General features: G+C 41.1%; 1 protein-coding gene across 1 annotated transcript in view; it reads left to right on the plus strand.

The window, feature by feature from the left end:
• Positions 1-3,033: 3,033 nt before the first annotated feature.
• Positions 3,034-13,274, plus strand: part of PLP1 (proteolipid protein 1) — a gene marked incomplete at its 3' end in the record, with an annotated part of 12,016 nt that continues 1,775 nt past the window's right edge. The window contains exons 1-4 of the mRNA XM_080910152.1: positions 3,034-3,138; positions 10,757-10,943; positions 11,635-11,791; positions 12,956-13,135. Of these exons, the coding sequence (XP_080766278.1) occupies positions 3,135-3,138; positions 10,757-10,943; positions 11,635-11,791; positions 12,956-13,135 (528 nt within the window). The 5' untranslated portion in view covers positions 3,034-3,134. The remainder of the gene's footprint in view (positions 3,139-10,756; positions 10,944-11,634; positions 11,792-12,955; positions 13,136-13,274) is intronic.

The raw sequence follows: 13,274 nt of genomic DNA on the forward strand, positions 1-13,274 counted from the left end.
TTACCAGAAGAACAACACCCTCCACTCCCCAGAACATACACTGTGCATGACCAAAGAATGTGACATCTCTGGCCCTCAGCCCTCAGTTCTCTTGGTCAGAAAGGCATGGCAAAGCCAATCGGCATAAAGTTAGGTGTGGAACATTCTATCTGCAAATACACAGTGCTTGCTTGATACATCGTCTGCCACTCTGCCAGTATTTTGTGCCAGGGCTGTGAAAATTTGTAAAACCCAGCCAGTTGCCTTTCCAAATTTGGCCTATGATGACATGGTCTTGGATAGGACAAGAAAAGTCTCAGCTCTAAATGCTCAAATACCACTGGGTGAGCCCAGGAACTCGCTGGTACTGTGCCTGCTCTGTTTCCTTTTCTATCTTCTAAGCGGACGTGGAGAAGTAAACCATCAGATTAGGCACTTATGTGCTTATCTGATTTTCAGGGAGAAACTGGACTTTTCTGAATGTCCTAGTGGAGCAAAGCAAACTTGCTTGCTTTCTGACCTTCCCAAATCTGGTATGATAGAGGAGGTACTATCCAGATGTTTTATAGTTAATGAAAGACAGTTGCACAGCTAAACCAAGCTATAATCAAGGGGGCACACACTCTCTGGTGGTACTACTAGAAGTGCGTAAAGCACACTGTTTAAGGGTGTACTCCAATCCTGCTTTGTTCTTCCTCACAGGCTCTCCCCAAGCAGGCAGCAGACAGCAACGATGAAGGCTGTCGGTGCCCTCTGGAGGAATTTTCAGGCATCGCAGAAGCCAGCCTGAATGGAGAATATTTTGTTCAGCTCACTTAAGAGACCCAAGGAATGCAGAATCATAGACACAGGTAGGATGGATGGAGTTAGGTAGCTTCTTGAAGACTAGAGAAAAGTCCTCTAAGGACTGTAGCAAAGGCTTAGAAGAAGGATCAGAGGGAGTGTGCAGGCAAAATGTCATGTCAGATGACAGAGCAACTGCAACACATTACATCTGAGGGAACTGGGAACCTGAGGGGCCAAGGAAAAGTGTAACATAATCACCTGTATGAACACCTTTCCTAGAAATTGGCAGAAGGAAAATACAGAAACAGGAAGATCTCCCCCATCAGTGAAGAGAGAGAAAGGGAAGGAGAGGGGAAATATGAGAAAGTGAACAGAAATCAAATAAAGAGTAAGAAATCGTGGAAAGGAGCAAAGGGGTCTCAGGAGAATATGGTAGATAAGTTGATGTCTATGAGTTTACTGGGGAATTATTTTCTTCTCAGTAGCCTAAAGAGTTCCTGAGATGCTGCTGAGAATATGTGAGATGCATCTGAGCATCCAACCTGAGCGATTTCCTCCATACATAGATCTGCTTTGGCTATTGGCTGTTTGATTCCCCACATCAGAATTCCCAAATTAGGGTCAGTTCTTTTTGCAATCATCTCTCTTTTCCAGGGCCATCAATATAAAGAAGATCCTACAGCTGCACTTCCATGATAGGTGGAGTCTGTGTCTGGAGGGCAGACCTAGGAAGGTATCAGTCTTAAAATCCTCTACAGTCAGTCATGGCCTTAGTCTGGTATGCCCTGAGAAGCTACTACCTTACCTACTCAAGAGGCAGGTAAAGGACCCCTTACTTTTCAACTTGTATAAAAGCAAAACAGTTGTTTTAAAACCAGCCTCATACACTCTTTAATTCTGGACTCCATTCCAATTTCCCTCTTCTATTGTCTCTTATCTCAACACAAAAACCATAGGACAAGTTTAGGAGGACATACTTTATTTTTTAGGAGTATAGAAATGACAGGTTCCACTCTTATAAACCAACAACTTTCCTTAGAGCCATTCATGATCGACTTACTTCTAAATCAAGAGGATTATGAATATGTGAGACTTCAAAGGTGAGAGAGAAGATTGACAAAGAACTCACATAAGTGCTCCTCAAGTTTCACCTGTTCTAGAAAGTACTAGAAAACTCCCTAGCTATCATCACCTTTCATATTTGGCACTCAGGTCCCTTCACTGAGTTCAGAAATTACTCTTACGAGTTTCATAAATGATTCCCCTCTTTTTACTTCTTGACCATATTTTTTTCATAGAATTTTCCCTGAGACAAGGACTGTATCTCTCTCCCACCCCCCTACTGACTGCTGCCCTCCCAAAAGCTCATTCTCTCTCTTAGCCTCATCTTTACTTTCTGATGAGAAAGAACACTATATTTCCTGGCATTAGGTTTGACTAGCTGATTTGCAGTTTGTGATAGTGTCTTGTCTCAAAGTTCATTTTCCTTAGAAATCACCTACACATTCTACTTTGGCCTTTTCCCCTTGTGATCTTGGCATAGGTTTTACCCTTTCCTTTGTATTTATGTTATCCAAACTATATTCTCATTATACTTCTAGCTTTTTTGAGCTTGGTCACACAATCTGTTCATAGAATCAGCAGCCTCTTATAGCTTTATTCTTCTAAAAACAAAGGTTTTGAAGAAATTCTTTTAAATGACAATTTTTTCTTCCCTATTGTATTTCCAGTGCCAGGAAGAGAAAGAATGCTTTTTTTGCTTTCAGAGGGAAGAAACAATTCCATGATCAAGGGTAACTATCGCTGAGAGTTGGGTGGGGCATATTTGGTAGTATAGTAAGTACGGTTTTGATCCGGGCCCCCTTCTCATTAGGGCTACCATTTCACATAACTTCACATTCACAGACTATGGTATCACATATTTAAATGGACCCAAGGATAATTTGGGAGGATTCAAGGACCCCTTCATTTAATTTCCACCCCAATTCACATTTCCTGATTTATTTTTATCAAAATGAAATTCTAGAGAAGCTTTGGAGGGAAGAGAAAGAAAAAAAAACAATTGAAAGTGAAAAGACAGAAAGAGAAGATGGAGTTCTTAAAGAAGGGAGTATCCCAAAGGAGGTGGGGACAAGGGGAGGAGAAGGGGAGGAGGAGAGGAGGAGGAAAGCGAGCCTGTCTCTTTAAGGGGGTTGGCTGTCAATCAGAAAGCCCTTTTCATTGCAGGAGAAGAGGACAAAGATACTCAGAGAGAAAAAGTAAAGGACAGAAGAAGGAGACTGGAGAGACAAGGATCCTTCCAGCTGAACAAAGTCAGCCGCAAAACAGACTAGCCAGCAGGCTACATTTGGAGTCAGAGTGCCAAAGACATGGGTGAGTTTCAAAAACTTTAGCAACGAAGATTCAACTAGAAATTCAACTTTGGGGCTTTGGGTTTCCAATGGCTTAAATAAGTTGTATTTTGGGACTTATTTTCTGTTTGAATGTCTTAGCATTTAATTGTATTAACCCATCTCTGTTGTACTGAACATACTGCTTCACTACCAACGAATTCTGGCAGTACATGTGGTGTCCCCTGGATCCTTGGAAAATGCACACAGGATGGATGTGACCATGTGGCTTCTTACCCTTCCACTTTCTTGTCCTCTCTCCTTTCCCTGATCTTAAGGCCCTGATTATGTTCAGGTTATCTGGAACCCGTCATTCTGCTGGAAGCAACTCAAATATTGACTAAGCTACAATTGTATTAAGAAGTAGCTTCCCTGATACAAACTTCAGAGAATGTTTTACATCAATAGGATGTGCAGGAATGGGGAAAATTGGACCCAGACTTGGCAGTGCCTATAGCGGACATTCTAGATTCAAAAATGAAAAGTACACTTCACAGTGGTTTTACCATGGGGAATAGATACTGATTGTATGTGATTGTGTATGTTTCTCTCTCTCTCTCTGTGTGTGTGTGTGTGTGTGTGTGTGTGTGTGTGTGCATGCATATAAGCACACACATACAGGATAACATGTCTAGTAAGTATCATGGATTTAGCCTGAAACCCTGCTGCAACAAAAAGGCTTCTATATAAGGGCTTTTGTTGAGTTGTCTGAGACCTGAGGGATTTTTTTATGTTCCACAAGGATGGAAGCTGTGAAATTCTGGTGTCCAGCTGTGTCTATTCAGAGTAAGGTATGTGGGACATAAGGGTCTTTGCCTAGGTAAGACGCAACAGAGAAGTACATATTGCTCACATTTGGGAAAGATAAAAGTAGCAGCTTGAACACATCCTGAAGAAAAGGAGATTCAATTGTTCTGTGTATTCACTATGCAACAATGTAACCAGTAAAAAGATCCACAGAAGTAGTTTTTCAGTTAGACTGAACTGTTGTTAACCTTGGCTTTTTTTCATCTCAAGTCACTGAGGGAACTCTTAGAGGCATATATACAGGCAGGATTGTTAAGAGGGCGGTGCCGTAGACTATGGGTCCAGACGACCAGGTTTGAATCTCAGCTAAGTCTCTAATATACTCTGAAAATTAGGCATGTCACCATGAATCACCATTTCATCTTCTGGTAGACAGGGGCAACAATAACTTTTGTAATACGAATGCAGTAGTACTGTCAGTTTAGACAAGTCCTATAAGCATTATAAATTCTGGTGATACCAATTTCTCTGCAACAGTGCATATCTAAGCTAATTCTTCCTCTTTCCAAAGTTATGGGGGGGGTTGTGCATACCTTGTATGTTTGTAAGAAACATTTTATCACCTAAGTGTAGCAAGGTGGGAAAAAGCCACTTCCTGCTCTGGACCCAGGAACCCTATCTAACATTCACGTGGCTGATTGAGTAGGTTGTTCCTTCAAAACAGAGGAGGAGTAAAAGTTGAATCTTACTTCCTCAGGGGATAAGGCCTTGAAGAAATAAAGATAAGAAGAGAGAAAATGATCACAGAAACATTTTCTTTAACAGAGACTGGATGATTTCCTCCAGAGGAAAGGTCAACACAAATTAAGGTGTCATTGAGGATGTGTATTTGGGTAAGCAATACATGGACTAGGAATACACAATGGAATAGCTCTTGCCTTTGCAGTCACTGAGTAACACAGTATCTCAGACAGTGTGAATTCTCAGCCATTTCTGACCAGGCAGTTGAATACAATTGCTTCTGATGTGTTGCTGTTTAACTATTGCAATAGATAAGACAAATCATAGAATCTGGAATTGAAAGGAACACTGGAACATATCTGAGGTGGACCAATGTGTGGTGTCACATGCCTTTAACACCCTAGGAAATGGAGACAGGAGAATCATTAGAAAAGGCTAGCTAGACAACATAGGGAGACTCTGATTCCAAAAGAAGTTATCTAAGCCAACCTTCAATGCTGAATTTATTTTTATGACAATAAGTTAAATATACACATGCCTCTGCTTAATCACCTCCAGAAACAGGCAGCTTATTACCTCAGCCACAAAATCTCTAAGGATTGGAAGTGAACAGAGTGTTGAATCTGTTGATACGTGAGCAAAGGTGTATGTATGGGCAGTGTAACAGCTTGGCAAGGAGATGCTTCACATGAGTCTTTGGAATAACAATGGAACTGAGAAAGCCTAAGAGCCATAGTGAATATTTTCTGCTCAGTAACAATGCCATCACTGAATAGCAAGACACCTGCTTCCTCAAGCTTGTTATCATCTGAGAACAGTGGCTGTTACCCTGGCAACCAGGCTGTGATGCTTCTCTCTAAGAGTGGTTTGGAAGTACAAAATGTGGAGGCCGAGCAGAGGCTGAGTTCTACTAGGTACCTGAGGGCTATCTGAATCCCATCAAAAGCACCACAAGAATGCTAGGATTGTTTTTTAAAAGCAGGTTTAGACAGACTCTTCCTAGAGACACTGACTGAAATGATGAAGGCCATCCTTCACCATGCCACTTCTTACTTTGCTTTGCCTAGCTAGATGCTCTTCAAAGACTAGAGAGATTAAGCAGCTTGTTCTGCTTTGAGGAGCTTCACCTTGGCTTTGAGCCAAGAACCCAAGAAACCTAGTCAACAATAAGATCCCTCGGAACTGTCTGAGTAGTGATTTCTTTAACCCCAAAAGGAGATAGGGATGGTAATATCTTCAGGTCCCAGCCCAGCCAGTGACATATCTTTCCCTGTTTTATGTTTGTTTCTTTGGTGTGTGTGTGTGTGTGTGTGTGTGTGTGTGTGTGTGTGTGTGTGTATAAATGACAGAGAGAGACAGAGAGATTTTATACCCTTGAAAATCACCCCTCTGGTACAGTTCTTTGTCTGAAATAAAAAGGCAGAAATATCATCTCTGTCCATAGAACTTAAGCTTTAGAAAAGATCAAGCCAGGGGAGTGACCTGATAAGGAAAGATGATAACCTATGATCAGTGAACAGAGTTTTCCCACTCATAGACCATCGCCATTGTCAGAGTTACAGCAAAGGTTCAGCAAGTTCTTCCTTAGCCTCTGCCAAATGATTAAGAGTGCTAGCTCACTGACCTCAGAGCTCTGCCTTGCAAAGCTTTGAAAAAGAGTCAATGACATTCCAGGAAAGAGAGTGGGATTCTACAAGTCATTTTCCTACATTAACCAAGGAAAGAGGGAGTCTGGTCTCATAAGGTACATCTACACTTATCTCTAGTGACAGATTGTTCTTTATTTCCTCACAACTGGACAAGGTTGAGACAATGTTCCAGAAACAGATTTTAACAATCAGGCTTGTATTTTGGCCTTCAAATGTTTACATATGAATTGGTATTTCTCTCCGCCCCCTCTCTGTGTGTCTCTGTATATGTTTCTGTCTGTCTGAAAAAGATCATAGGAAGTAAGGTAGTCCAGATGCTGTCCCTAAAGGTGGCGGTAGTAGTAGTGGTGGTGGTAGTAGTAATAGTAGTTACCACTAGTAGCAGCAGTAGTGATAGTAATGCCTGTCTAATAAGGCAGTTGGAGTTCTTTTTTATTTAATCCCGTCCATATGACTTGACTATCAAGCAGGCTTGACTCCCAAACCTCAGTGCCCAGAGAGCTTCTTTGAGCTCTTGAATGTGGTATAAGTGCCAATATCATACAGTAAACAAAAAGTCATAGGCAGGGCTTTGTCCTAACAAGATAAAGCCAGAAAAACTCTTTGTCTCTGTCACCTCCTGATAATTGATTTACTTGTAGAACTCCCACCCACTCATCGACATCTGACCCTTGTACCAGTCACAGCTCCTCTAGTATCTTGGCCATGTTAATGGCTATCGGCCCTGATCAAGGAAGCCTCTGTTTATAGGTTGAGATTAAGGGGTGAATTCTGGGAGGAGGGGAAAACTGCAGTGCAGATTAGAGACTTAGGGAGATGGAACCAGTTTCTCACTCAAAGAACTTGCCTGTTGTTTAGTTCTATTGTGTAAGGTTCTTCTATCTCTCCCTTTGTCAGCTGGATTTGAGAGACAAACTAGGAATTGTGTGGGGTACAATTGGTCTCTTTCTACCATTTCTTTCTATGAAAGCCCTTCCTCTCTTCCCTTTGATGAGTTCCCAGATTCACACTAACTTTCCATCATGGAACTGGTCCTTGAGGTGTGCCCAGGGCATGGGAACGAAAAGGGGGGCTGTGGAGCACTTGGCTCCTACTTAAAGAGACAGCATCAGGATCAGGACAGCCAGTAGGATGGGCCTTAATTTGAGACTTACAATAGTACTGTTGATCTCAGACAGAGAACATTGGTGAGAAGAGTTCTATTACAGATTGGTTATGCTTGTTAGGGGAGGGGGGGCGATAAATATAACCAATTCTGAACTGATGTCTTTGATTGTAGTCTGACCACAGGATTTGGTAACATCCATTTTAACACTAGCTAATAGGTAGCTCTGGTTTTCAATTTAAGAAATAAATTTATTCTCCCAAACAAAAATGAGAAGTTTTCCTAGGAAAGTGACTGGACTCCTAATTTCTTTGTTTCTTGCAACATCTTTGTTATGAGTAATGTGTTTAATCTTTGTCTTCAAGCCACTCAAACACAAAGGAAAAGAAAGCATTAAAAGGGATCATTAGTTTTCTCTGTGATCATGCATTAAAATGGGACCTTTAAATCTCATTGAGTAGCATTAGCATTATGTAATTCTTTTATACTGACTTCACCACATCCCAGTTTCTATTAAGCTGGGAAATGACTGAATGCCTTTTAACATTCAAAACCCTGTTGGGCCTGAGTTATTCTGAAACAGAGAGCTTATAGTGTTAGACTGTTGTTCCCAAGTTCCTTTCTTGGACTGTGAAAAATCGAAGTGAACCCAATGGACTTTTATTCATAATGTTTTGACTGTCAACTACTTTGATGAAAAGACAATCTCTTGTATGTTCTGAGTTTTCCTGTTAAAATTCAAATTTTGACTTTTGCTTAGGAAGACTAGCTGAGATTTTGCACTTGTGTTAAACTTAAATTCCCTTAAAACAAACATTTTTTCTGAATTTTGAGGAATTTAGCATCTGATGCTTGTTTTGATATTGTTGAACTATCTTATAGCCGAACAGTCATAGATTTATCTAAAGACATTTGTATTGGATTCCACGTTAGAGACACATCAAAGCCTATGTTCTTGTTTCTTGCTTTGAACATCAGTAGAGCAGAAAGGGGATATTAAGTTATTATCTGAGCTCTGATAAAATAGATAAAAGCGTGTGTTAATAAAGGTATCAGGTGGTGATTTAGAGTTGTTCCCAGAGTTCTGTCACCCAATAAAAACACTAAAGCTTACATTTTCTGGTTATTTTGATGACTACCAGTGATCATATGTCCAAGATGATAAATGATTCCTTGTATATTTCATCACTTGATGATATGATAGAAAAACCATCCTTAGTGTAGATGATATAGAGGGGCATCAGCAAAAGTGCTGAGTAGAATTCTGTTTGCTCGGCCACATCTGCCTCACCATTAGACCATCCATAGTGAAAATGCTGGGGTGAGTGAATGGACATAGGGTGACTACTTGCTAGGGTACATGGATCTCCTTATCCTGGGCTAAATAAACACTTCTGCCATTGTTTACTGGATCTGACCCCCTCTCCACCCCCAGGCCTGCAGGGCCTTTCAGAATACCAATGAGGCCCCTGAGATCTCAGGAGAAAACAAGGCTTCTTTGTCTGGGGAAGTTATGGAGGGCTGTGTCCAAGGCTTGACCCTTTGCCGGGGAGAGAGAAAGAACAGTGGGGTCACTGACCTGCCCTCCCTTACCCCAGACTTCAGAGACCTTCTTTACTAGAAGAGTCTAAGAGTTGGAGGGTGGAGAGGAGTTAAAAGGGCAAAGAATGAAGATGGGAGTGCTGTTTATTTCCCAGTGCCGTTTCTTGGCTTACAGATATATTTAGTATCTTAACCTAATGATAAAAAAGAAGAGCAATTTTTGGAGTCTTTCCACAAAGACAGTGATCACTTTCAGCTGTTTAGTTTTTCTCTGCTGTACACATGCATGCATTATACACATTTGTGTAAGTGCACAAGTTTGTGTGTGTGCGCGTGCGTACACACATACATACAAACCATAGACCAGTAGTGGACATCCTCTCACAAATTTTATGCTGACTAGGAGTCTTCTTATAGAAGCACAGCTACGAACAGATTGATGGCTTTTTATGAAGGAAAGTCTTCTGATAGGGGCACTTCAGTTTGGGGAAAGTAAAAGGGACCCAGTTCTGCTACAAATGTTTGCTGCATACCTTGGCTTGAGCTTTTGAGCTTCATCTTTAATGCCAGTGTGTGTACAAGTATCTTCAAAGAAGACACTCTTTGAAGTCCAGTGAAAGGATGTCCTTTCAGTGAATGGTGGACAAATAGTACTTGCTTATTCTAAAGTTCTGACAAAAAAGCTATGCCCCTATTCCAACTATTCCATGATATACATAGTTTGATCTTTTAACATCTGTTGACATTTTTCAATGTAGCATTTTGGGTCTTAGTAAAAACTAAGCTCATATTAAGGGGATAAAGCAATGAATTTCTATTTCCCCTAGTATCTGATTGTAGATCATTGAACTTGACTTGGAGAAATATATGAACATAACAGTCCAAACTTCTTGAATTTGTTTTTGTTTTATAAAGAGACAAGGAATTACAACATACTTATCACAAACTAGTACTTTCTCAGGCACATTTTCTGATTATTTGCATGTACATGTTCTATAGAAATAAATGTAGAAAAACAATACATACATGTATGCATATAATATATTATAAGCATGTATGCATATATATCATATTTTACATGTGTATATGCATATATTTTAATATATTGTCTCTATATACAAAATGATATATCTATATATGCATGTATATCCCATAGTAGTTTCTGTCTTATCTGGGTTGCTTCCTTTTATCTAGACTAGGAAGGATTTTGTATTCCTTGCAACAAATTTGCGTTGTATGGAATACTCTTTCAGTTCAAATTGTGTCTGAAAATACTAAAACCCATGGTTAGCACTAATTTCATCTGAAATTCCAAGTATTTTTACCCTCTGTAGCCAATTACTCTATTTCCTGCAATTGTTGGTAGAAAATATTACATCTACTTCCTTTATTCTTCCTTGTAAACTAAATGATTCAATCTGGTAATGTTTGTACCTTTTATGTTTTTATATCCCACATACGACTCCATAGTTGATAAATTATTAAAACTTATCAACAGACTAAAAAAGTAAAAAAAGAAGGACCCATCTCATCACCTCCTTGTATTACTACTTATATTATTTGAACCCTTTATAAAACCCATTCATTCAGAGTATTGAAGGTGAGGGTTCATTTTTGAAGAATGGGACATAATGGGGCAAAGTAAGGATTCTGGATCAATCTCATTCCAAAAGCTAAAACCTATAGATTCTCCTTTAGAACTCCCAAGATAGCCACACTCCGTGCTTGGTAGCATGGGGTGCTTGGCCCAGCAGTATAGTGTGAGTGGATGAGTTAGCGCTTATGCATATCTGACTTTTCTCCTTCTTTTTCCCTAGGTTTGTTAGAGTGCTGCGCTAGATGTCTGGTAGGGGCCCCCTTTGCTTCCCTGGTGGCCACTGGATTGTGTTTCTTTGGAGTGGCACTGTTCTGTGGATGTGGACATGAAGCTCTCACTGGTACAGAAAAACTAATTGAGACCTATTTTTCCAAAAACTACCAGGACTATGAGTATCTCATTAATGTGTAAGTACCTCCTCACCCCACCTCCAGACTCATCTCTTTTTCCCTCACCCTCACCTTGTCTTGGAGGTACAAAGCTCATCATTGTAGAGCTAGAGAGCATTCCTGACATATCCCTCTGTGTACAGGTTCTCCCATGTCATGTGGGAAGCTCTAAGTAAGAGGACAGTGTCAGATTTAGAAAGGAGGTCTGCCTCTGCTCACTCCTGCCTGTTTTCTCACACATGGTTCAGTTTCTGCTGGGTATGTTTAATGTTGCCTGAATTGTTTCCACAATCTCAGGAAGAGGTCTAATGACTGGGCAGAATGGAATCCCTGGTTTTGGTCTGACACTCTGCTTATGTATACTCAGGCTTAGTAGTGAGTCTTTCCTACTCGTAGAGCAAGTCAGGCTACTATTCCTTTATGCATCATCAGTTTGTCTATGGAGTAGCACTTCTGGGGGGTCAAACAAGGAGTGACAAGCTTGGTTCTCTAGGATGCAGGGTAACAGGGAATATGGGGAGAACCTATGCTCTTGGCCACCTATTGTCTGACTTCATTTACTTCAGTGAAGAAAAGGTGAAGGAACACATAAAAATACCTAGTTATTCCTCTCAAGAACCCCTAGCCACCCAGGCATGAACCTTACTAACTGACAAAAGACTGGTGTCCTCTGAATAAGGCGATCTGGATTTTCTGTCTGTCATTTCAGGATTCATGCTTTCCAGTATGTCATCTATGGAACTGCCTCTTTCTTCTTCCTTTATGGGGCCCTCCTGCTGGCTGAGGGCTTCTACACCACTGGCGCTGTCAGGCAGATCTTTGGCGACTACAAGACCACCATCTGCGGCAAGGGCCTGAGCGCAACGGTAACAGGGGGCCAGAAGGGGAGGGGTTCCAGAGGCCAACATCAAGCTCATTCTTTGGAGCGGGTGTGTCATTGTTTGGGAAAATGGCTAGGACATCCCGACAAGGTGATCATCCTCAGGATTTTGTGGCAATAACAAGGGGTGGGGGACAACTGGGCGTGAGTCTGTAGCCTCATCCCCACCCAAGGTTAGGTCCTCTCCAGAGGCCTAGCTTTTGAGTGAGGAAGTGATGGCTACAGCCGAACGATGTGGTCAGGAAGAACGTGGTGCCTAGCCGGCTTAGCCTCACCTTTCAAAGGTTCCCTGGAAATTTTCATCTTAAACTGAAAAGCATGAATTTTGTAGGATGCTTTGTACAATAAGACCATTTCTAACCAATCTGTTGGTATCCCTTTACTTTGTTCCTAGCAAGGACTGTAAGAGTGGACCAGATTATACAAGAATCTAAAATGCTAGTCATGGGATTGAGACTTAAACACTATAACTTCAAATGGAGGGTGGATCATAGAAATTAAAGAATTGACTCCAAGTCCTAATATTCTGGGATTCTATACTATTAGGGGGTCCCAGAGAGACATAGGATAGATCTCCATATTTCATGCTTATCTTTGGGCTAGCTGTGTTTTAGAAAGCCATACATTGTTTTTCAGTCTTTAGACTTAAAGATCTTTTGGGGTCTGAACATGTGTGTGTTGTGGAGATGACACTTTGTGACCAGCAGTTAGCTTAGAATGGTTTTAGATCTGAAATTTAAATCTCCTATTGGCATTGTTCAGTGACTGGGGAACAAAAATCCTGTGGCAAAGAACATCTTGTAAGCTCAGCCTAAGGCACAAAATGGCACAACTTTCTTTCAGGACTTTTTTTCATTTTTACTTTTTTATACCTTCTCTGCCCTCCAAATCCCCTGAAGCCCCCTCTAACCCAGGGATCCGCCTCACTCCAACTCCCACCCACTTCCCTACCCTCCATCACACTTGGGGCAAGTTATCTAAGAGATACTGCCAATGACACTTCACCAAAGTGCCCTGCTCACTAATTGCATTTAAGGGAGATGCCTGGAATCTGACTTCATTGGTACATGCCACTCCAGGATCTTCCAGTCTTTTGTTTCAAGGTCTGAAGTTGATGCTGATTTTAACCACTCCATGTCAATTGTTTTAGTTTGTGGGCATCACCTATGCCCTGACTGTTGTATGGCTCCTGGTGTTTGCCTGCTCTGCTGTGCCTGTGTACATTTACTTCAATACCTGGACCACCTGTCAGTCTATTGCCTTCCCTAGCAAGACTTCTACCAGTATAGGCAATCTCTGTGCTGATGCCAGAATGTATGGTGAGTTGGATGTGGGATCGTTAGATTCTCTTTCATCTGTAGAAGCAACATGTGCTTGTTTTTTATCTTATGGTGAGGAGGGTGGTGATTATGAAATTATTGTAAGATGATGCATCTTAGCTGAGTATGTTCTTTCCACTGAAACTAAGA

Source organism: Micromys minutus (assembly GCF_963924665.1).
Source record: "Micromys minutus genome assembly, chromosome: X".
NCBI lineage: Eukaryota > Metazoa > Chordata > Mammalia > Rodentia > Muridae > Micromys > Micromys minutus.